We start from the raw sequence: 20,701 nt of genomic DNA, 5'->3' as shown, positions 1-20,701 counted from the left end.
ACTGTTTATCGTCCACTGACAGCCATGAGATTTTTGGACTCACTGCGTCTCTCTGTCTCTCTCTCCCCCACACCTCGTTCACTTCACCGTTTTCACCCTTTACCCTTCATACCCATGTCTTTCCCACTCATCAATTTGCTGCTCTCGCGGTTCTCAGATATGAAGCTAGAACGTGGTAAATGAAACTTTGCCGTCATATATTTTCTTTCTTTCTTTCCATCCTTTCTGTCCTCTATCTCTTTTAGCTGTGAATCACCTGACTAGTCTTTTTTCCTTTGCTGTGACCTTAATATGCATTTCATTTCACACTCAAAGAATCAGTGAAATTAAGCTTTACTGTCACTTTCTCACATTATAATGGAAAGCTCACGATGACACACATGCAGCTGTAGCCATACTGATGCAGCGTGTCTCGTGACATTTCCTCTTGAAGTGATTGTGAAGTTTACTTTTCACCCTTGAGTGTTTTACCACAGATCTACTGTAACTCTGACAGCTCGGTCTTGTGACTGACCGATGGGAAGGAAAGGCAATAGCCTCCTTCTTCCTCTCCCACTTATTTTGCTCAAGTAGATCATAGAGAACCGTGCTGACCCTGTGTCCTAGAAACTCTGAAATGAATTGCAGCGGGAGTTGGAACTCTCTCAGCTCCGCATGTCTCTTATTAGCAAACCGTCAAGTGATCGATCCGCTCACTGAGACCATCTGGAAAGCCACTGCATATAAATTCTGACATTCTGTAAAATGTTCCCTTCTCATAATGTGCGACATAGTAGAGCAAACTGCTAAAAGTATAATGAGAACACAAGCTTTCCCACCAATAGCTGTGGCTAAATCACTTACACTGTAACTATGTATTCTGTACTCATAACATGTCAACTCTGTTGTATGTGGTCCCACCTCTTTGCTTGCCACAGATATGGGATTATTAACAGTAGTCGCTACAGTTACAGTTTTTCACCCTTGGTTCTATTTCTTTTCTTGTTCATGTACCGCCCTGATTAAATTTGAGCATGCTTGTGCAATTTTGACATGTGTTTAAAGTAGCCACTCTCTGATGGAATGCTAATAGAGATACATGAACTGTGCATTTTGTTGGGATTCGAAATATGACAAAGTGAGAGGAGCTTCCTGTGAGAGGATTAGCTCCAGTTTGACAACTACAGGCACTAACTTGCCAATTCTGCACTTTCCAGCATAAGATATACAGTACATTAATGTGGATTGAGTGTCGCCCCTTCCCCCCTCAACATTCATACTCATAGCTTATTAGAGTTTGCAGAGTTCAGTAGATCTGTCCTGCATGACAGTGTGCCATGAAGTTGTCGCTTTATTTTTGTGTTCACTCTCACATTTGTGTCACAAGTGTTTCCTCAGTTGTGTTTGAATGTATCTGTTGTTTGATGGTATCCTGTCTTCATTTATCTATGTGTTTCATGCCCATATGAATGTGATGTGACCCACAGCCTATTTGAGTTTTATTGAATACATGTTTCACTGTATTTGGAGAAGTAGACAAAGGTAAAACAGAGTGGAGCCTCGGCCTCCCTGTCTTTCAGACAGATGGACAGGGACTCAGAGGTGTTTGTGGTTTTCACTAACATGTTCTAATGACAGCAGTGAGTGGTATGAAGTGTTTTTACTCACTATTACTTACTCTTTCTGGACTTTTCATGTGGACATGCTTAAATAACATACATCCAATAATAATACACAACAACAACACACACACATGGTGCTTCACTCTAATCTACACATCTTTGCTCATCATTTATATTTACCACTAAATCTGGCTCTGCACAGGAGCATTTTGCAGTGTTTACTGTGTTAATTGTGTTAGTATTGTATGTGTAATGTGAGACTGGTTTATCATTATCACTATTTCACCAATACTTATTCTTAATTAACACAGTTGATCTAATTTGATGACTCTATAGATTGATGACTTGTTAAGATTACTATGATTGGTACCAGTGTATTATATTCCATTTTCAGGAATTGTAAATGATAATTCATTCCTACAAGGTAATGTTAGTTAATAACATAATAAAGTTATCTTCCATGATAATAAGAAACCAACGCTCAGATTTCATGAGCACCGTGGTGCAAGAGAAAATATTAAATAGGAATGGAATGAAGAGTTGTGTTAAAAATACACTGGTATTTTCCTGTAATATATTTAATCAATTTCCAGTTCTAATAAAGTAACACTGCCAAATTAAAAAGTTGTCTTATTTTGTGCACTGGGATGTTGAAACAGATTAATTTGCATTTCCTTTCTTCTTTTGCCCAGATGAGAAAGTGATGGCAGACGATGAGTTTACATGTGACCTCTTCCGCTTCTTGCAACTTCTGTGTGAGGGCCATAATAACGGTAAGTCAATGAAGAACTGTGTCTTCTCCAAACTTTGGGCTTGTTTCCAGCTGAATCTCCTGCAATGACAGTGCTCATTCACCCCTTTACAATGTCCTGCTGACTGCACTAAACTGTCTTTGATATTATTACACTGTACATAAAATTGTCAGCTCAGCGCTTTTTGTACAATCTAATGAGGTACAGTTCCTCTGTACAAACACCTCATTCATTATCCTCCACCTGGTTTGCCAAACGGTAGATTTTGACAGTTTTGGGACAAGAGTAGATTGGAAGAATATATGGAATTTCAAAGGTCAAAAAACACAATAAAAATGTAACTTGTTTTGTTTCCTTTGTTTAGATTTCCAGAACTACCTGAGAACTCAGACAGGCAGCACCACTACCATCAACATCATCATCTGCACTGTGGACTACCTGCTTCGTCTGCAGGTCCCTCTGATTTACTGATCCTGTTACTCTGGTCCTTCTCACACTGACCTCAGACCCTATTGCCCTTTCTGCACAGATTTAGCATTTGATTGTAATCCCCACGGCAGACACCTGTAAAGACAAAACAGATTTGAAATAGTCGCCAAGCAATAGTGTGATTGTTTTTAGTTAAGTCAACCAGCACAACATTCTCTCAGAAATGTAAACATTTATCGTTAAATATATGAAGTTTCATGTATGAAAGTACATGGAAGAAGAACAAAAGTCATAGATATAAGTCTGTACGGTAAAATTTCAAATCTTTTACTTGAGGCAATGCAATAGCACAATGGGAGAAACACATTACAATAACATTATACTGTAGTGTTTCACCTTCTCTCTGTTTGCAGGAGTCGATCAGTGACTTTTACTGGTACTACTCAGGAAAAGACATCATTGATGAGCCTGGTAAAAGGAATTTCTCCAAAGCAATGACTGTGGCCAAGCAGGTCTTCAACAGCTTGACAGAGTACATCCAGGTAAGAATGGACAGACAGAAAGACACACTAAATGTGAATTTTTGTATCTTGAATACAAGGCTTGATTTCTGTTGGCTGTTATTGTAATTTTCCTCTTTGTGTCTCTGTCAGGGTCCCTGTACTGGTAACCAGCAGTCTCTGGCCCACAGCAGGTTGTGGGACGCTGTTGTTGGCTTCCTGCACGTCTTTGCTCATATGATGATGAAGCTTGCTCAGGTAAGAGGTCTCCTCATCCATATATTCATTAACCCTAGCCATACTGAGAATTTATTTCCCCATTTATTTGCTTATTTGATCTCAGGGATCATTTCTGTGGAGAACATAGAAAGCTGTAATATTAATTAAACATTTTCTCAGTATTGTTGTGCAGCTGATCAAAATGTCAATACAATTTTGAAATAAAATGAACCATTGAAAAAAAAAAAGTCCACTTTGAGTATACTAATTTTGTGAACTGTCTCTCTCATGGTTCCTGCAGAGTAAAGTATGTATTTATTTGATTATACTCTTGTTAATCAACTGTTCTTAAATCTTAACCAGCTTTCCCCCACTTTCTTTGTCAGATTGTTTCCGCCTCTTTACTGAGCCACTTCACAGTATTGGGGTTTATAGCATTCAGTTTTACAAAGATCACGATATCTTGTACAGTTTGAAGTTTAAATATCCTGTGACTGTCTATGGGTTATGTTCCTCTGTTAGATCATTTAGATTAGACCATATTCAACCATATTTCACATTTCAATTAAATCTCATAGTAATTATCAAGTAATTAATAATAGAGTTGTGCAATTTGTATATACATATAGAAATATATGTATATACTATAATCAGATGTTTTTTTTTAGACTTTTACAATTGATTTTAAATCTATTTTGACTTTTTAGATTTCAGATTCCCAGACAACATTCAGAGAGGTCTTTTTTGGTTACTGTTACACAGTAGCACAAAAGCTAATTGAATCAATTTACCAGTCAGTCGTTGAGTTATGATGCAGTTTGTCAACATGAGCCTAAGTAAGGATGGCAGAAATAATTTGAGAACAAACTGTTCCTTTGACTTTTCCTTTCACTTCCTTTGATGTTCTCTCTCACGTTACATTTGCTGATTCTGTATAATACAGTTAATCCACCTTGTCTAATCTGACTCTTTATTCATTTCATACTGACCAGTGCTTAGAGTTTGATTGTGCTTTAGACAAACGTGTGTGTGTCTGCTTTGAATAATGTGTCTGCTTTGAGCTAACAAGGAGCTGCAGTGTTTCCTACCCAGCCTAACTCTGTGTGACAGTGTTGAGTGTTACTGACGCTGCTGTATAAAATGCATTTTTGTATTTATCTTTTTGATGTTATCAGGGATGATCAGGGTTTGTTTGTCCTGTTTTAACAAAGCGAGACACGATAGGTTTTGCAGTGGTACTCAAAGATACATTATGGTCACATTTAGGCTTCCAGACACCCTGTGTTTACACAAAGAATTTAATCTTACATAAGATAAGATAAGATAAGATTATACTTTATTGTCAGATCACTCTGAAATTTGTCTTGCGTCCCATGACGTCCAAGTTTCACACAAATAATAACAAAATACAAAAAACATACATTTACAAAAAGCATAAATCATATATGCTTTTAAAATATCTATCTTCTATCTGTCATATGTTTTTTACTGGATAATAAAAATCAATGCCTATTAATTCAAAAATCTTAAAAGAAAAACATTAGTAGGTATACGTCTGATAATTATAATTTATGTCAGCAGCTGTAGCTTACACTTAAATTATCAAAGTAATATTTACCGCAAGTACAAAACAGATACAAAAATGAAGTAAAAATGTTGATTGATAACATTTTTATTTCCATGTGTAACCCTGTTAGATGCACCCTGATCCCGGACAACGGAATGGCGTAAGAATCTGTGTCTCTCTGCGAATGCCATTTCATATACTCGCCCCCCATGCTTTTTTTAAAGATCCCACGCTTCACCACATTTTTTTATTATGCGTTTAACAACATGCGTCATTCTGCTTTTTGTGTAACTCCATCTGCAGCAATTAATGTTTTTCTTTTCTCTATGCTTTCTCTATGTTGTCCTGGAATACAGAGACAGTGTAGAGCTGGGACAGACACCTCCTGTCCACTCAGAGCTTAAAAGTAAATGGTGACAAGGAAAAGATAATTCGAGTATGAAACTGCAGAATTTGTGACATTTTCCTCTATTTCATCTAGTTCTTATTCTTCTATTGTCTATTCTTAACTATTCTATTAAATGTGAAAAAAAAATCAAATGACATTTTGTCTTCTATTTTACATCAAGTCCTCTGTGAATACGTACAGTATCTGAAGATTTAATACAGTTGAACTGCTGGACTTTCACTTTTTACTCAAAAGATTATCTATTGATTTTTTAATGCTATCCCCCAACGCTTCTGAATATCTTGCTTTGCTTTTGTTTGTTTAGCTGTATTTTGTGTGTTTGTATACTTGTGTTGTTGAGGTATTAGAAGGTACCAGTACCACTGTGATTTCACTGGTGGTTGGTGTTTTCCTATCCTGACATCCTTTTCCTCTCGATCTCCACCAGCCTAACAACCACTTTAGACCGTCTGTAATATTTGTGGCTCTCTTTATCTGCTGGTGCAGGTCTTCAGGAATGCTAAGAGCAGCGTATTTAAATACTATGTCTTTCTTGCTTCCATGCTGCAGCCACTCTCTCAGATAAAGGGGAAAGGCGGTGTTTCTCTTATACCTGTCTCCCAGTGTCTGTCTTGCTTTCCATCAAACTGTGTGTACTATTTCTGATGTTAAAAATGCATATTCTTTATTTAAAAATGCAAACCCAGGATCATTTTTGGAGTAGAGCACACTCTGAGGTAGCGTCTCCCACGTTTTATGTCTCAGAAAGAAGTAAATATCCTCTCAAATTTAACTGTGATGTTATGAATTTAAATTTTATGTCAGCACACATTTTAAGAATATTGTCTTCTCTACTGTCTGTTTGTGTCTTGCTGTGTTTGGTCTTGTTGCAGGACTCCAGTCAAATTGGACTGTTGAAGGAACTGTTGGATCTACAGAAAGACATGGTAGTGATGCTTCTGTCCTTGCTTGAAGGTATGATTTCCTCCTCGGTCTTGTCATGCGCAGCTCTTCCTGTCACATACTTTCTATATTTTCCTCAACCCCATCACTATGTTCTTCTCTAGGCAATGTGGTGAACGGTACTATTGCGAGGCAGATGGTTGACATGCTGGTGGAGTCCTCCAGCAACGTGGAGATGATCCTTAAATTCTTCGATATGTTCCTCAAGCTTAAGGACATCGTGGCATCTGATGCCTTCCGGGATTATGTGACCGACCCCCGCGGGCTTATCTCCAAGAAAGACTTCTCCAAGGCAATGGACAGCCAGAAGCAATACTCCCCCTCAGAAATCCAATTCCTCCTCTCCTGCTCAGAGGCTGATGAGAATGAGATGATCAATTTTGAGGAATTTGCGAGTCGTTTCCAGGAGCCCGCTAAAGACATCGGTTTCAATATCGCTGTTCTGCTCACAAACTTGTCAGAGCACGTACCTCATGATACTCGCCTGCAGAACTTCCTGGAACAGGCCGAAAGTGTGCTCAACTACTTCCGCCCTTTCCTTGGCCGCATCGAGATCATGGGAGCTAGCCGGAAGATTGAGCGCATTTACTTTGAGATCAGTGAGGAGAACCGCAACCAATGGGAAATGCCACAAGTTAGGGAGTCCAAACGCCAGTTCATCTTTGATGTGGTCAATGAGGGTGGGGAAAGTGAGAAGATGGAGATGTTTGTGAACTTCTGTGAGGACACCATCTTTGAGATGAACATTGCCGCATCTATCTCTGAGCCTGAGGGAGATGGTGGAGAAGAGGAAGACGATGAGGAAGAAGAGGAGGGTGGAGGAGACGAAGCAATCGAGTCTGGAGACGGTGAGGAGGGCAATGGGGGCGAAGCTCCAGAGTCAACCTCAGCCTTTGCAGACTTCCTGAAGAGCGTGCTTAACTTCTTCAACATGTTCACCTTCCGTAACCTGCGGCGGCGCTACCGCAAATTTAGAAAAATGACAGTGAAGGAGATGGTGGTCGGCCTAGCTACGTTTATATACACTGTCGTAATGGGTATCCTGATGTTTGTCTATAGCATATGCAAGGGCTTCTTCACGTTCATATGGAAGGTGCTGTTTGGTGGAGGCTTAGTGGAGGGCGCCAAGAAGATAACCGTGACGGAGATCCTTGCAAGTATGCCAGATCCAACACAAGATGAAGTTCACGGGGACCTTCCACCTGAACCGGGAGCTCGAGAGGATCAAGATGCGGATGGATCAGCAGAACATTTAGATGCCATCGGTGGAGAGGAGGAAGAGGAGGACGGTGAGGACAGGGAAGGTGGACGACTGCCTGGTTTCAATACTCCTGGGGGCCTTGGAGACTTTGGTGAGACGACAACTGAAGAGCCTCCAACTCCAGAGGGCACGCCACTGCTGAAGAGGAAACTGGTGAGATGTTGATTTCATAGTGTTGGATTGTTGTGTAACATGCTCTCCATTCATGAATTAGTTAACTGCAAACTGTCATCAAAACAGTTGGAGGCTGCAGGGGAAGGACCAGGGGAGGAAGCAATTGCTGAACCTGCAGAAGAGGCTCCTCAGGAGACTGAGAAAGCAGAGTAAGTTGTCTGCCTGTTGGGATCAACATCAAAACTGAGCAGCCTCTGATAAAGTCAAATTGTCCTCAAGTTTCATAGTGAACCCCTCTCAGCTCAATTTATACACAAGTGATTATGAATCATCATTTGCTGACTTAAACGTAAGTTGGATATTTAAATGATACAAAAATGTGTTTATACTTTGCTGATTACAGCATCCAGAGAATGTCTTTTATGTTTTCAGAGAGATAAAGCACACGTTTCTCTCCTTTTCTGTCTTTTCCAGTGCCGAGAATGGAGAGAAAGCAGAGAAGGCAGAGAAACCTGAACCTGAACCTGAACCTGAACCAGTGGAGGAAGAGGAGGTGGTGTTTGAGGAAAAGAAGGTGAAGGCCAAGGCGAAGAAGGATAAGAAACCTGGGCAGGGCTTTGAGCTGTGGAATGAGCTGGAGATTCAGAGGATTAAATTCATGGTAAGCAGTTCACTGTTACAGCACAAATTAATGAATGTATGTTGTCAGTTAACTGGAAATAGTGTTAGTTACATGCAACACTGTTGTTGTAAAATTCTCTGTTACAATGGCCTTATTATATACTATGCTGGGATAACAGCATAGTTATTCGGAAACTACATGGCAGCAAGAAATATAATCAGCATCTGCCTAACACAGTGCTGTTTCTTACCTAATCAATTTAAAGTTTCACAGAGTTGTAAAATGGGGCTTTTGTACTCTGCTGCAGTGATCCTCAAGCTGTACTGACTTCTCTAATTCTTACCTACCAGAACTACCTTTCTCGTAACTTCTACAACCTTCGTTTCTTGGCCCTGTTCATCGCCTTCGCTCTCAATTTCATCCTGCTCTTCTACAAGGTTTGTGCATTTGTACCCTTTGATAAAACATACACATACGGTACAGTATCAACTCTGGAATTTGGTTTTATGCCTCAATAATAAACTTTTCACAAATGTCAGAACAAGATTCTCAGGATTTATGTTGTGTCTGATGTGTCCAGGTGTCTGACAGTCCTCCAGGCGAGGAGGACTTTGAAGGTTCTGGTCTGTTCGAGGGCTCTGGCTTATTTGAAGGCTCTGGTGCTGAGGAGGATGGGTCTGGATTAGATGACGGAGGAGAAGATGAGGAGGAGGAGGGTCCAATGTACTACTTCTTAGAGGAGAGCACGGGTTACATGGAACCAGCCATGGCTTTCTTCGGAATTGTCCACACCATCATTTCGTTCCTTTGCATCATCGGCTACAACTGCCTCAAGGTACTGTACAGTAGGCTATGTGGTGTTTGCTGTGTTTTGCTGCACAAAAGAAGTTTCATGCTGATGGTCTGAAACCTTTGTGATCCCTGTATTTTCAGGTCCCTCTGGTTATCTTCAAGAGGGAGAAGGAGCTGGCCAGAAAGCTGGAGTTTGATGGACTCTATGTCACTGAGCAGCCAGAGGACGACGACATCAAGGGCCAATGGGACAGACTGGTGCTCAACACTCCGTAAGCCTCACGTTAAATTATCACAGGAGGAACAGGCCTGAAAATCCATTGTTTCATTGATGAACCTGGCCAGAGCTAGCTATGTAGCATGCTAACTTGATTATGCGATAGCAACAGAAGCAAAACACTGGGACAGCATTGTCGTTGCCTACCACTCATATCATTGAGATAGCTCTTAACAAGTAAAGGAATTAAGTTTGATGCTGAACTTGCAATGTTTCTTGTAGATTGCTAGGGCTCTAATTCCCTAAGGCGCAAGCGAGGCACCTAGTACGAAATTAGAGCCCTCATGTTATGCTAATGTTAGCTATGTAGCAATAGAGTTCCTTAAATATTCGCTGTTCAATAATAACTAATGGTAATTGTGGAAAATCATGATGTCTTGAAATGAATCAGGTGGCATGTGCGTCAGAGTGGTGCATATGGTAGGCCTACATCTTATCCTTCCATAATTCAAATCTTCATCATTTTAATATTGATATTAATTGAATATTTAATGTTAGACCTGACCCTGACCCTATAACCCATAGTATCCATATGAGAATTAGGCTTGAACTTGCTAATCATACTGCAGACCTCTAATTTATAGCATGAGAAATGGAGAATAACTGTCAGTGAAATGTTCCTCTTTTAATACAGCTCTTTCCCCAACAATTACTGGGACAAGTTTGTGAAGAGAAAGGTAAGTTATTCAGAGAGCTTTGGTTCAAAATGTCAGCCATGTTTTATATATCTCGCAGTAAAACGATATCTGTGTGTGATATACAGGTGCTGGATAAGTACGGTGACATCTATGGCAGAGAGAGGATTGCAGAGTTGCTAGGTATGGACCTGGCTTCTCTAGATGTCAGTGCCATGACGCATGAAAAGAAGCCTGAACCAGACACCTCAATGTTCAGCTGGTATGCACTATTTATTCTTTGCATCAGCAAATTTCATTAAGACGTTTATTATCCAAAATACTCCAGAACAAACTTGTCCCTCTGTCTGTAGGATAACATCTATTGACATCAAGTACCAGATCTGGAAGTTTGGTGTTGTGTTCACTGACAATGTGAGTTAAGGAAACAGTTTGTGGTATCATTTTCACAGTAAAAGAATCCATGTATGGTGTTACTAACAGCAGTGTTCCATCTTTTAGACCTTCCTCTACCTGGTTTGGTACATGTTGATGTCTCTGCTCGGACACTACAACAACTTCTTCTTCGCTGCTCATCTCCTGGACATCGCCATGGGTGTCAAAACCCTGCGCACTATCCTGTCCTCCGTTACTCACAACGGCAAACAGGTCTGCACATTTCCACGTCAGTGATGCGTCACAAGTCTTTATGCACACCTGTTTCTTGAGAACTGACCTTGTGCCAATGACCCACCTGTCTGTGTCTTGCAGCTGATGATGACAGTGGGATTGCTGGCTGTAGTGGTGTACCTGTATACCGTGGTGGCCTTCAACTTCTTCCGCAAGTTTTACAACATGAGTGAGGACGAGGACGAGCCAGATATGAAGTGTGATGACATGATGACTGTGAGTGGAGGGCAAATGCATGTTCACACTTACGGAGCATGATTGAGGGAAGGTCGACTTTCCTTTGGGCTGATTATTGTAATGTGTGGTAAAACATATTTCTCTAAGCTGACCTCTGTGCCCACTTCCTCCCACAGTGTTATCTGTTCCACATGTACGTCGGTGTGCGTGCTGGCGGTGGCATAGGAGATGAAATTGAGGACCCAGCCGGGGATGAATATGAACTCTACCGAGTCGTCTTTGACATCACCTTCTTCTTCTTTGTCATTGTCATCCTGTTGGCCATCATCCAGGGTATGAACAGTCCTGACCATCAGACCATTACTATGCACTTGCATTGTGTAAAAATGCCCGTAGATACAAGTCACAAGTCAGAAAACTGCTTGTAATTTAAAGTGGTAATTTCACATCTGGCACTATGCAGCGCAAATTCAGCAGCTAATTATACAAACATTACTGCAATGATAATACAAAGTGCAACACTATATAGAATTAAGTGAGCAATTAAGTGGATAAACACTTGAGGGAACAAAAGGGAGATAGGAATAATAGAGGAAGACATTTTAAAGGTCAGAAAGAAAAAGGTTGCAGTTTTGAATTCTAGACCAGCTGGGAAAAGCTGTCAAAGAAATCACCTTCAACTTCCTCAACCAACAATAACTCTGTTGTGAATCGCTCTGGGCTTCAGTCTAGTGAGAATAATAATGCTATGTCTGTGTTTCAGGTTTGATCATTGATGCCTTTGGAGAGCTGAGAGACCAGCAGGAGCAGGTCAGAGAGGACATGGAGGTAGGATAATGAGTTTCTAAGAGATTTAACTGGACACTTTATGTAATCCACCTTCAGTTCTCCTTCACTCCCAAAACAAGAACGACGTGTTTAATCTGAGCTGTCCTTCCTCCCGCTAGACAAAGTGCTTCATCTGTGGAATAGGAAGTGACTACTTTGACACGACGCCGCACGGCTTCGAGACGCACACCTTAGAAGAACATAACTTAGCCAACTACATGTGAGTGACATTTTAAAGCACAGATGTGACAATTCATTAAAGGCACTACTGTATGTGTTCATTTATTGTGATTGTTTCATTATGCTTATGTTGTTAATCATTGAGTATGTCACCTCTCATCTCAGATATCTGCACTGTTAACATTCAGCTTTAATTTGTGATTAGAAAGAATGATTTTCCTTATCCTTACTGTAGCAGGTTTGAATGAATTGAATTTCATCAAACAAGATTCACTGTTATTATGTCGTTTCATTTTTTTTTACTCTAATTCCCTTTTCCCATTCAGGTTCTTCCTGATGTATCTCATCAATAAAGATGAAACAGAACACACAGGACAGGTCAGTAGCAGTTTGTTTTATTGTCATGATTGAGTGTCACATACAACATATAAAGACCTTTCTGTCTTCAATTATATCCAAAATGGTTCCTCTTCAACCATCTTCTCTTCTGTCTGTCAGGAGTCGTATGTGTGGAAGATGTATCAAGAGCGATGCTGGGACTTCTACCCTGCTGGAGACTGCTTCAGGAAGCAGTATGAGGATCAGCTCGGATAACTTCCTGCATTGTGAACGCGCATCTGATGGAGAAAAAGAGGAGAGGGAAATTCAGAGTGAGGAGAGATTAGAGAGATCGAACACATCTACGTCTTAGTTTTGTCCTTTATCTGCACATTTCTCTCCTCCGTTGAAGCTATGCACACTTTGACTGCACTATTGTACCACCTGCAGAATGTCGATGGGTTAGATTTGTGAAGATCAGAATAATTATATCAGAGAGGCATAAAAAGACACAAGAAGCCAGGGGCCTTTTTATTCCGCTATGAATACACTACATGGCCTTTCTTTGTGTAGAATATACACAATGGGCTGTTTCAGTCGCTACTGCTGTAAACATTACAGTGCCTATACCAATGTCACTGCTTTAGCGATCAAATAGTTTAGATTTTTAGCTTTAACACGTAGAGTGTATATGTTTTATTTATATTGTTTGTAAGGTTGAGGATTTTTTTGTATGTGGCCGCTGCCATCTAGTATTTGATTTCAGGTTTCTGGTGTTTCAGTGAGAGAGCGTGTTGGAAAGAAATGATTCAGCAGCTCACAGTCGTACCTCTGAGATCCCTGAGGGAGCTGTGAACATTTTAGCCCACCCCCCTCACTCCTTTTCTTCCTTCCCTAAGACTCACAGACTTGACTTCAAACAAGCGATCATGTACGGAAAACTCCTGTTGAACCGACTCATCAAAGTAATAGGCAGGTTATCGCCTGCGTATGTGACACCTAACAGTGTGAATCAGCTGCATACACAAACCCAGTTTGCACTCTGAAGTCTTACAACGCGTCCCTGAGATGTATGTGGTCCCATATCCCCACTGGTGTCTCTGTGCCATATAAGGTAGTGGTGATGTACACTCACATACAAGAGGATGCCAAGGGTATTTATTTATTGTTTATATGCAGATCAAATCTTCTGAAGACGACCGTTTTAGCCCGTCTGTATTTCTGGCCAACAGTCTGTTTTATGACACTTTATGCACAAATAAGTTTTTGTCAGTGCATTAAAATAAGTAATGAATGTATTTAGTGTATACATTTTGGCCAAAGTGACATCTGTATAACTGAGGAAGGACTAGGATGCGTAAAGGCCTTTTGATGAAGAGACATATTTTACATAAATCATAGATACATATATTTATTTTTCTTTAGGGCTTTGAAGAATTTCAACAATCCATGCTACTTTGTTGGACATGAACATTGTCATGCATCCTGTTTGTGAAATCCACGATGGTGAAGAAAATGTGTCTCATGCTGAAGTAAACGCCCAGTTTCCAGTCAGAAGAGAACAATCAGCTTTTGTTTTTGCTAGTTAGGTTTTTATGATAGATATTTTTAGGAATCCAGCATATCAGTTATTTTTCTCAATCAAAGAAAAGTCATGTGTGATGCGTTGATCTCAGACAGTTCTGTATCACTTCGCCTCTTTCAGAACACGTGCCAACTCACGATCTCTCCATCTTGTGTTCAATGTTACAACTCACTTGGTCAGAGACAGAGCAGTGTTTTTGTTTGCTGACGACTCTGATGTGTGCATTTGCTGCTGTGGTCCTCAGTGAGGCGGTTGATGGTATGGAGCTGAATGGAGATCACTACTTTCCACTGGACTGAGTGTCCTCTGACTGAACCCTGTGTTTCAATACAGAATAAACAGATTATTTTAAGGAGAACTCCAACGTGTGTCCTCATTTACATGCAATCTGCTTAATGTGTGTGTGTGCGTGTCTATGTGTGTCTGTGTGTGCACGCTGTTGCTCTACTTCTGTGAGGACTATTTCTTGTGAGGACTGTTTGTGCTGGATGTCCTGTCATCATACTGGTTCACATATGGAGTCTACTGTATGATCTGATTTGATTTTGATGCATTTCTGCACTAATCTATAACATATTTACTTCTTAAATTTAATGAAACAACCTAGAGGTGTGTTGTCATGGAGATCATGATGACATACAAGACAAATCAAGTGCCTAGTGTTGGAAATTGAGACTTGAGATACAGTTTGATGTGACCCAGCTGAGAGGTTAGGATGCATGATGCATAATGAGCTCTGAGCAGATTATGATGTATTACTTTCTCTTTATAACACCTGTATCAAGATTATTTCTTTTAGGCTTTTAGTTGATTATTGAGATATTATTGGGCTTTATTCTTTGTAGGGGACTCCTGGCGCTTATTTTATAGTTAATGAAATAAAAGTTTCCCTCTTGATTGACTGTGTTTGAGTTTCATGGTGGCTTTCAGATCAGATATCCAAAATGGCATGGTTGCACATTAGACTTGTCTGGAAACACCCATGTGTCACTATAACAGCTTTTGTTCTGTGTGTGTCTGTACATTAATGTGTGTGTGCATGTGAGCAGCTTGTATGTTTACGTTGTTACTATACCAGAGTGACCAGAGTGGTAGATAAGAGTTACTTGTGTTTGCCTTTGGCAGACAGGCTTGTCTGAAAATGTTGAATCATGTACACACACCCTTGTTTCTTCTAATCTCTGGTGATATAAAACTTAAAATTGTTATGTGGTGATCTGAGATCATGATGTAGATTTTGACTTTGCTGTGTTTTCTAGAAACCAAAAGGACAATTTCCATTTTAATGTTGTAGCACAGCAGTTTCATTCAATATTGAGATCATGTATCCTGAATATGAATGGAACAGAATTATATAAAATTGATAAAACCACCCCTATCCGACCACTTACAACAATAAAATGCTTCTTATACTTGAATGCATCAGCAACAAATATCCAGTGATATAAAAGTAAAATATATTTTTTTTAATTCTGAAATGATTTTGTCTGCAGGACTTACATGAAGAATCTGAGCCCTCCCCCTCAGTAGAATAGATATTAGAAGTTTTAAAATGCAGCTACATTTTTCAGTTATGTTTCTTTTTCTTATTATTATGCATACACACTCTTTTTTTCTTTTGTTATAATGTACCACTCCTCAGCTCGGTCAAAGGTTCATGTGCAAAGTAAACATGGTGATGCAGGCCTGGGTTTGGTACCCTGCTCTGCCCCTCCCTCATCACTCGTATAAAACCAGGCTTCCAGCACGGATCAGTGTCTGGCGAAACGTTCTTGTTTTGCATCCGCCTGTGCTCCTCACTGACCGCTACCATGACGTTTGTTGCTCCTCCTGGCTATCAGCCCATCTATGGTCCTGTGAGTATCTACACTGGCTGCTGCTCAACTATTAAGGAATGACGTTCACGTGTGTATGTGTCCCTTGGTGTGTTATGCACTAAGCGGATTAATAACCAGTAAAACCACCTATGCTAAAAAAATATGTGAGTGTGACATATGTTATCATATTACAGACTGGACAATTATCTCAAGTGGGTTTCATGTTTCTTTGAACTTAAAGATTTTGGACTGGACTGTGGGCTCATATTGTGATTTACATCTTGTGTTATTTTTTGTTTGTTTTGTTTTTCCTAGGAGTTTCAATATGATGTCAGGGCAATATGAGCTATAATGATTTTTTTTTGTTAATATAATAACATCCGACTGGTGAAGGAAGCAGAACAAGATAATATTTTAGATTTTAGATGCTACACTAATTAAAGAATTAGAAGACAATATAATCAGCTAAATACCGTATATGAAAAGAAAGGGACACAGAAAACTGACCTTTCATTTGAGATATTATCATTTGTTACACAATGCTAACAATGATGCATCAGTGCCTGGTGTAAAACTAATAGTTTATACTACTTTAACAAACAAAACAGAATTCATTTTCAATCCAAGTTTCTTTTGTTTGCTCTTTTTGTGAAAAAGTTTCCGCAAAGAGTTAAAAACAAAACAGTGTGAGATGTTTAGAAATCAGTAGAGGACAACAAGACACAGTCATAAAGTTTAATATTCGCTTAATCAGTGACAAATACAAACTAACTAATACCTGTCAAATAATGTAAAAAAAAAAAAAAAGTACTATATATGTCGGTATAAAACTTGTGCAACACTTTCCATTCCATCTTCACACAACAAATAATGGAATTAAAACATTGCTTTACTGTTTGTGGAGGCTGCCACATTTGCTGAATGATGTTTACTATAACCAGCACTTGAGGATGTTGAGTGTTTTTTTTTTGTTTTTTTTTGCACTGGACAGAGAATCCCCTACATGGGGCCCATCTATGGAGGCCTGAGGGAGGGGTCGTCTATCTACCTGCAGGGGTCTGTTCCTGAAGAAATTACCAGGTGACTTCAGAAAGCACGAATCTGTAACATCTCTAACATTTCATTGTTGATCTTGAAGAGCATCAGTGTCTGCCTATGAGTGAAATCCTTAGGTGTAGGATCAATTCATACTACAAAACAAGTTTCCAAGTAGGTAACTGTGTTACATCCACTTTTTAATCTCTAACACAAACTGGGGTAACAGCTTGTCTAATGGGTGGAGCAGGTTTCTTTGCATTGTGGGATATCAAAGCACACATGTCATACAGCAAAACCTTTATCATGTGGCCCCTCCCATTTCAAAATAATATGTGACTTCTCAATAGTACCTTTACAGCCCATTAGCAGGCAGAGTAAACACTGTGCATACCTGTGAGGGGAGATCCCTGGGTTTTTCTTAACTCTGCCCCACCTGCACTGTTTGCACTTCTTCTGTGTTTCCTTCACTAAACTAACTGAACAGTCACTCTGTGATGTGTCTTATGACTCTTGGCTGTTGCTTTTGGCAGATTCTTTGTGAACCTGTTCTGTGGAGAGTCTGAGTCCAGCGACATCGCCCTGCACTTCAACCCTCGATTCGACGGTTGGGACAAAGTGGTCTTCAACACCTGTCAGAATGGCTCCTGGGGGTCGGAGGAGAAGATTCGTAGTATGCCCTTCTGCAAGGGTCAGTCCTTTGAGATGGTCATCATGGTCACTTCACAAGGCTTCCAGGTAGAAGTCCACACACACTTCTTTAATCCCAGATATTCAACATCGTAATCACTACTAGGCCTGCCACAATTATTACATAATTGAAATGATTTGAGCTGACCACAATTAGTTGCATAATCGTTAGAACTGGTTCTATTCATCTGTATAAAAACAGCTGGATGAAACTAACAGCAATGTTTCCATCACTATGTCTTTTTGCGGTTTGAATGGTGCTCTTTTAATGACATCATCATGTTGCTCCCCCTTCTTAGATGTCTTTTCTTCTACCAGAGGAGGGCTATTCAATTCGGGATGATTAAATTATAGAGATTTTCATTATTTATTACCATAATGGCCTATGACATATATGATGATTTGACACTGTCATTTTCTGTTGCAGATCAAAGTGAATGGAAATGACTTCCACACCTTCGAGCACCGTATGCCTGTGGAGAGAGTGTGTGCGATGCAGATTGCAGGAGATGTTTCTATCCAGACGATTAATGTCATAGGGGTGAGACCGCCAGTCCCTGAGGCTTTCAGCTTAATGCTTTGGGCTTTGCTGGGGCAAAGGAATTATACAGAATTTCAAATAATAGATCATGAACAGCTAATGCCGTCTGCTTCTGTGCCAGGGTGCTGGAGGTGGAATGAATAGGTATCCTGGAGGAATGGGAGTGAGTAAAATTGTAAATGTTGTATTGCATGTAGAAAGTGCTGGCGCTTGCTTTGTTTGCTGCATTTAACTGTTTTAGCCTAAGATAAAATGAAGTAACAGATTTTTAATTTGCCTTAATTGTCTCCAAGCATATCTCCTTGTTACTGCTGGATTACCTGTTATTCAGTTTTCATTACACATAGTATTACTGTGATGTTGTTGTTACACATCTCTCAATACACTGTGCTGCTACCAGTCGCAGAACATAGTGGCATTAGCTATGATTTTATTAAGTGTATATAAACAACATCATCTGCTGTGCTGTGGTAAATGACTGGTGTCCTTAATACAACACTCACTGTACATTTGCAGCTTCTTTAGCATATCAAACAACTGTTTGTTGCCTGCTCAGTTTTACATTTTATTTGGTCTTTCAGGGAGGAATGGGAGGAGGCATGGGTGGAGGAATGGGAGTAAGTGTCTGGTCACTAATCAAGTGTAAAAATTAAATTCAATATTTGTATATAAATATATTTATATATTATTATTATTATTATTATTATTATTATTATTATTATTATTATTATTATTATTATTATTATTATTATTGTTATTATTATTATTATTAGTAGTAGTAGTAGTAGTAGTAGTAGTAGTAGTAGTAGTAGTATTAGACAGTCTACATTATATATGTTGAAATTATAACCTTTGCTTCTTCTTATTGATATCCAGGGTGGATACCCAGGAGGAATGGGTGGATGCGTGGATGTAAGTATATTTATTAGGCCTTTATTTGAGATAGGATGATGGACATTTTTATGAAGATGTAACTAAATACAGCACTGAACAGTTTTAACATTTTCTTTTCAGCAGGGAGGATACCCAGGAGGTGGCATGGGGGTGAATAAATACTTTGATTTATAATCCTCATCAATCCTCACATTGAAATGAATGGATGAATGTAGTGTTTGTAATAAAGGTGTCAAATATAAATAGTAAATCACTCAATACGTTTTTACACAGGGTGGATACCCAGGAGGCCCGGGCGGTGGTATGGGGGTAGGAAATAATCGTATTATAATAAATTCTGTTTTCCTTCAGTGTTATTTTCACATGTTATTAATTTATTGTAAACTAGTGGACTGCATTTAGTGATCTTTGTCTTCTGTCAGGGAGAATGTCCAGGATCACACCTGCCGGTAAGAAAACTGCATCATAAAGTCAACATGTGCTTTATTATTACATTCTCTTACTTTTGTTGATGATGCTGATGCAATGTTAAAATTATGTCTCTGTTGATCTGATTGTAGAGTATGGGTGGGCAACCAGTCTACAACCCTGTAAGTCAAAGTCATTTCACACTCATGAGCTTTACACTCAGAATGAAGCAGCTTCTGGATGTGATATCTTCTGCATTGGTCATTTGTTTTTTCCACTTTGATGCGAGTCACCTACAAATTTGATCATGATCGTGATAATTGATCCTCGGCAGTCACAGTCAGACCCTGCATTTCTTACTGAAATAGATGCAGTGGCTAATACTGATTGTTCATAATCTTTAGGTATATGAATAAAGACAATCATAGCAATGAAGATAGTGTTATTTAACAACATAAAACCCCACACCATCACTAAAACTTGTTTGTATGTTTCAAGCCTGTGCCCTTCTCCAACGTGATCCCAGGAGGGATGTTTCCTAAGAGGACCGTCATCATCAGAGGCATGGTGCCCTATGGAGCAAGCAGGTGTGTGTTTGTGAGTGCTCAACCTGTAAAGGTGGCAACAGTGCACTACGTGAATGTTCATAGACGCTAATTCTCCCCCTGGCTCTGTGTGCTGTAGCATTAGCATCAACTTCGTGGTGAGCAGATCCCGGGACATCGCTTTCCACATGAACCCCCGGGTGAGGGACGGGGTTGTTGTGAGAAACAGCATGATCGGAGGCAGTTGGGGCAAGGAGGAAAGAGAGCTCAGCCTGAACCCTTTCATGGAGGGACAGTACTTTGATGTAAGTAGTGTCTATTGTTTATTCTGTATAATAGGCGTCAATAATAATGTGATCCAATTGTGTTTGACGTGATTCTCTACTGTCTGTCTTCCTCAGATGTCCATTCGCTGTGGGAACCAGAGGTTTAAGGTGTTTGTGAACGGGCAGCACTTGTTCGACTTCTTCCACCGCATGCAGTCCTTCAGTGAGATCGACAAGCTTGAGATCGATGGCAACGTGCAGATCTCCTACATCCACTTCTGAGCCCACACGCTGAGCTTTAAATCCTAGACGTCTGTGTAGGATCTCAGTGATCAAGGTCTTGGTAAGTCATGGTAGTCATGACCTGGACTCAAGAAGAGAGGTGAAAATCTTCAAGAACAGGAAAGAAGTCCAGCTGCCTTCAAATCTAGCACTTCAGGAGTAAATCTTTCTCTCAACTGTTGGACACATGAGCGATCATGTTGTTCATCCCATCATTCCTGCTGTGTAACAATAAATCTAAGACGAAGTTACCTCATCATCTGCTGTACTGTCAACTGATTTGATAAGTATGTCACTAACACTTTTGATGTGAGAGCGATTAACGACAACATTCATAAATGGACAC

The 20,701-nt window shown here is 39.8% G+C and overlaps 2 protein-coding genes across 4 annotated transcripts in view; both read left to right on the top strand.

Moving 5' to 3' along the window:
- Nucleotides 1-14,235, top strand: part of ryr1b (ryanodine receptor 1b (skeletal)) — a 65,349-nt gene extending 51,114 nt beyond the window's left edge. For all 3 annotated transcript variants that reach the window (XM_083984344.1, XM_083984345.1, XM_083984343.1), the window contains 21 exons: nt 2,294-2,374; nt 2,718-2,806; nt 3,196-3,324; nt 3,436-3,540; nt 6,350-6,431; nt 6,524-7,833; nt 7,921-8,003; nt 8,269-8,455; nt 8,767-8,853; nt 8,997-9,251; nt 9,350-9,480; nt 10,120-10,162; nt 10,249-10,382; nt 10,474-10,534; nt 10,622-10,768; nt 10,871-11,005; nt 11,143-11,299; nt 11,730-11,794; nt 11,914-12,014; nt 12,301-12,352; nt 12,473-14,235. In XM_083984344.1, coding sequence (XP_083840470.1) covers nt 2,294-2,374; nt 2,718-2,806; nt 3,196-3,324; nt 3,436-3,540; nt 6,350-6,431; nt 6,524-7,833; nt 7,921-8,003; nt 8,269-8,455; nt 8,767-8,853; nt 8,997-9,251; nt 9,350-9,480; nt 10,120-10,162; nt 10,249-10,382; nt 10,474-10,534; nt 10,622-10,768; nt 10,871-11,005; nt 11,143-11,299; nt 11,730-11,794; nt 11,914-12,014; nt 12,301-12,352; nt 12,473-12,568 — 3,530 coding nt within the window. In that variant the 3' untranslated portion in view covers nt 12,569-14,235. The remainder of the gene's footprint in view (nt 1-2,293; nt 2,375-2,717; nt 2,807-3,195; nt 3,325-3,435; nt 3,541-6,349; nt 6,432-6,523; nt 7,834-7,920; nt 8,004-8,268; nt 8,456-8,766; nt 8,854-8,996; nt 9,252-9,349; nt 9,481-10,119; nt 10,163-10,248; nt 10,383-10,473; nt 10,535-10,621; nt 10,769-10,870; nt 11,006-11,142; nt 11,300-11,729; nt 11,795-11,913; nt 12,015-12,300; nt 12,353-12,472) is intronic.
- Nucleotides 14,236-15,688: 1,453 nt separating this feature from the next.
- LOC310996291 (galectin-4-like) lies at nt 15,689-20,599 on the top strand (the record flags this gene model as incomplete). Its single annotated transcript, XM_083985667.1, has 14 exons — nt 15,689-15,733; nt 16,686-16,774; nt 17,263-17,467; nt 17,847-17,960; nt 18,082-18,123; nt 18,542-18,577; nt 18,975-19,004; nt 19,128-19,163; nt 19,277-19,303; nt 19,415-19,444; nt 19,761-19,849; nt 19,947-20,112; nt 20,209-20,410; nt 20,456-20,599. 13 exons carry the CDS (start codon nt 15,689-15,691, stop codon nt 20,353-20,355), a joined length of 1,056 nt encoding a protein of 351 aa, XP_083841793.1. The 3' UTR covers nt 20,356-20,410; nt 20,456-20,599.
- Between the last annotated feature and the right edge of the window lie 102 nt (nt 20,600-20,701).

The sequence above is a fragment of the Trachurus trachurus genome (assembly GCF_905171665.1).
Source record: "Trachurus trachurus genome assembly, chromosome: 13".
In the NCBI taxonomy this organism is placed as follows: Eukaryota; Metazoa; Chordata; class Actinopteri; order Carangiformes; family Carangidae; genus Trachurus; species Trachurus trachurus.
The sequence above is the reverse complement of the archived record's forward strand: the minus strand, read 5'-3'. Positions and strand labels throughout refer to the sequence as shown.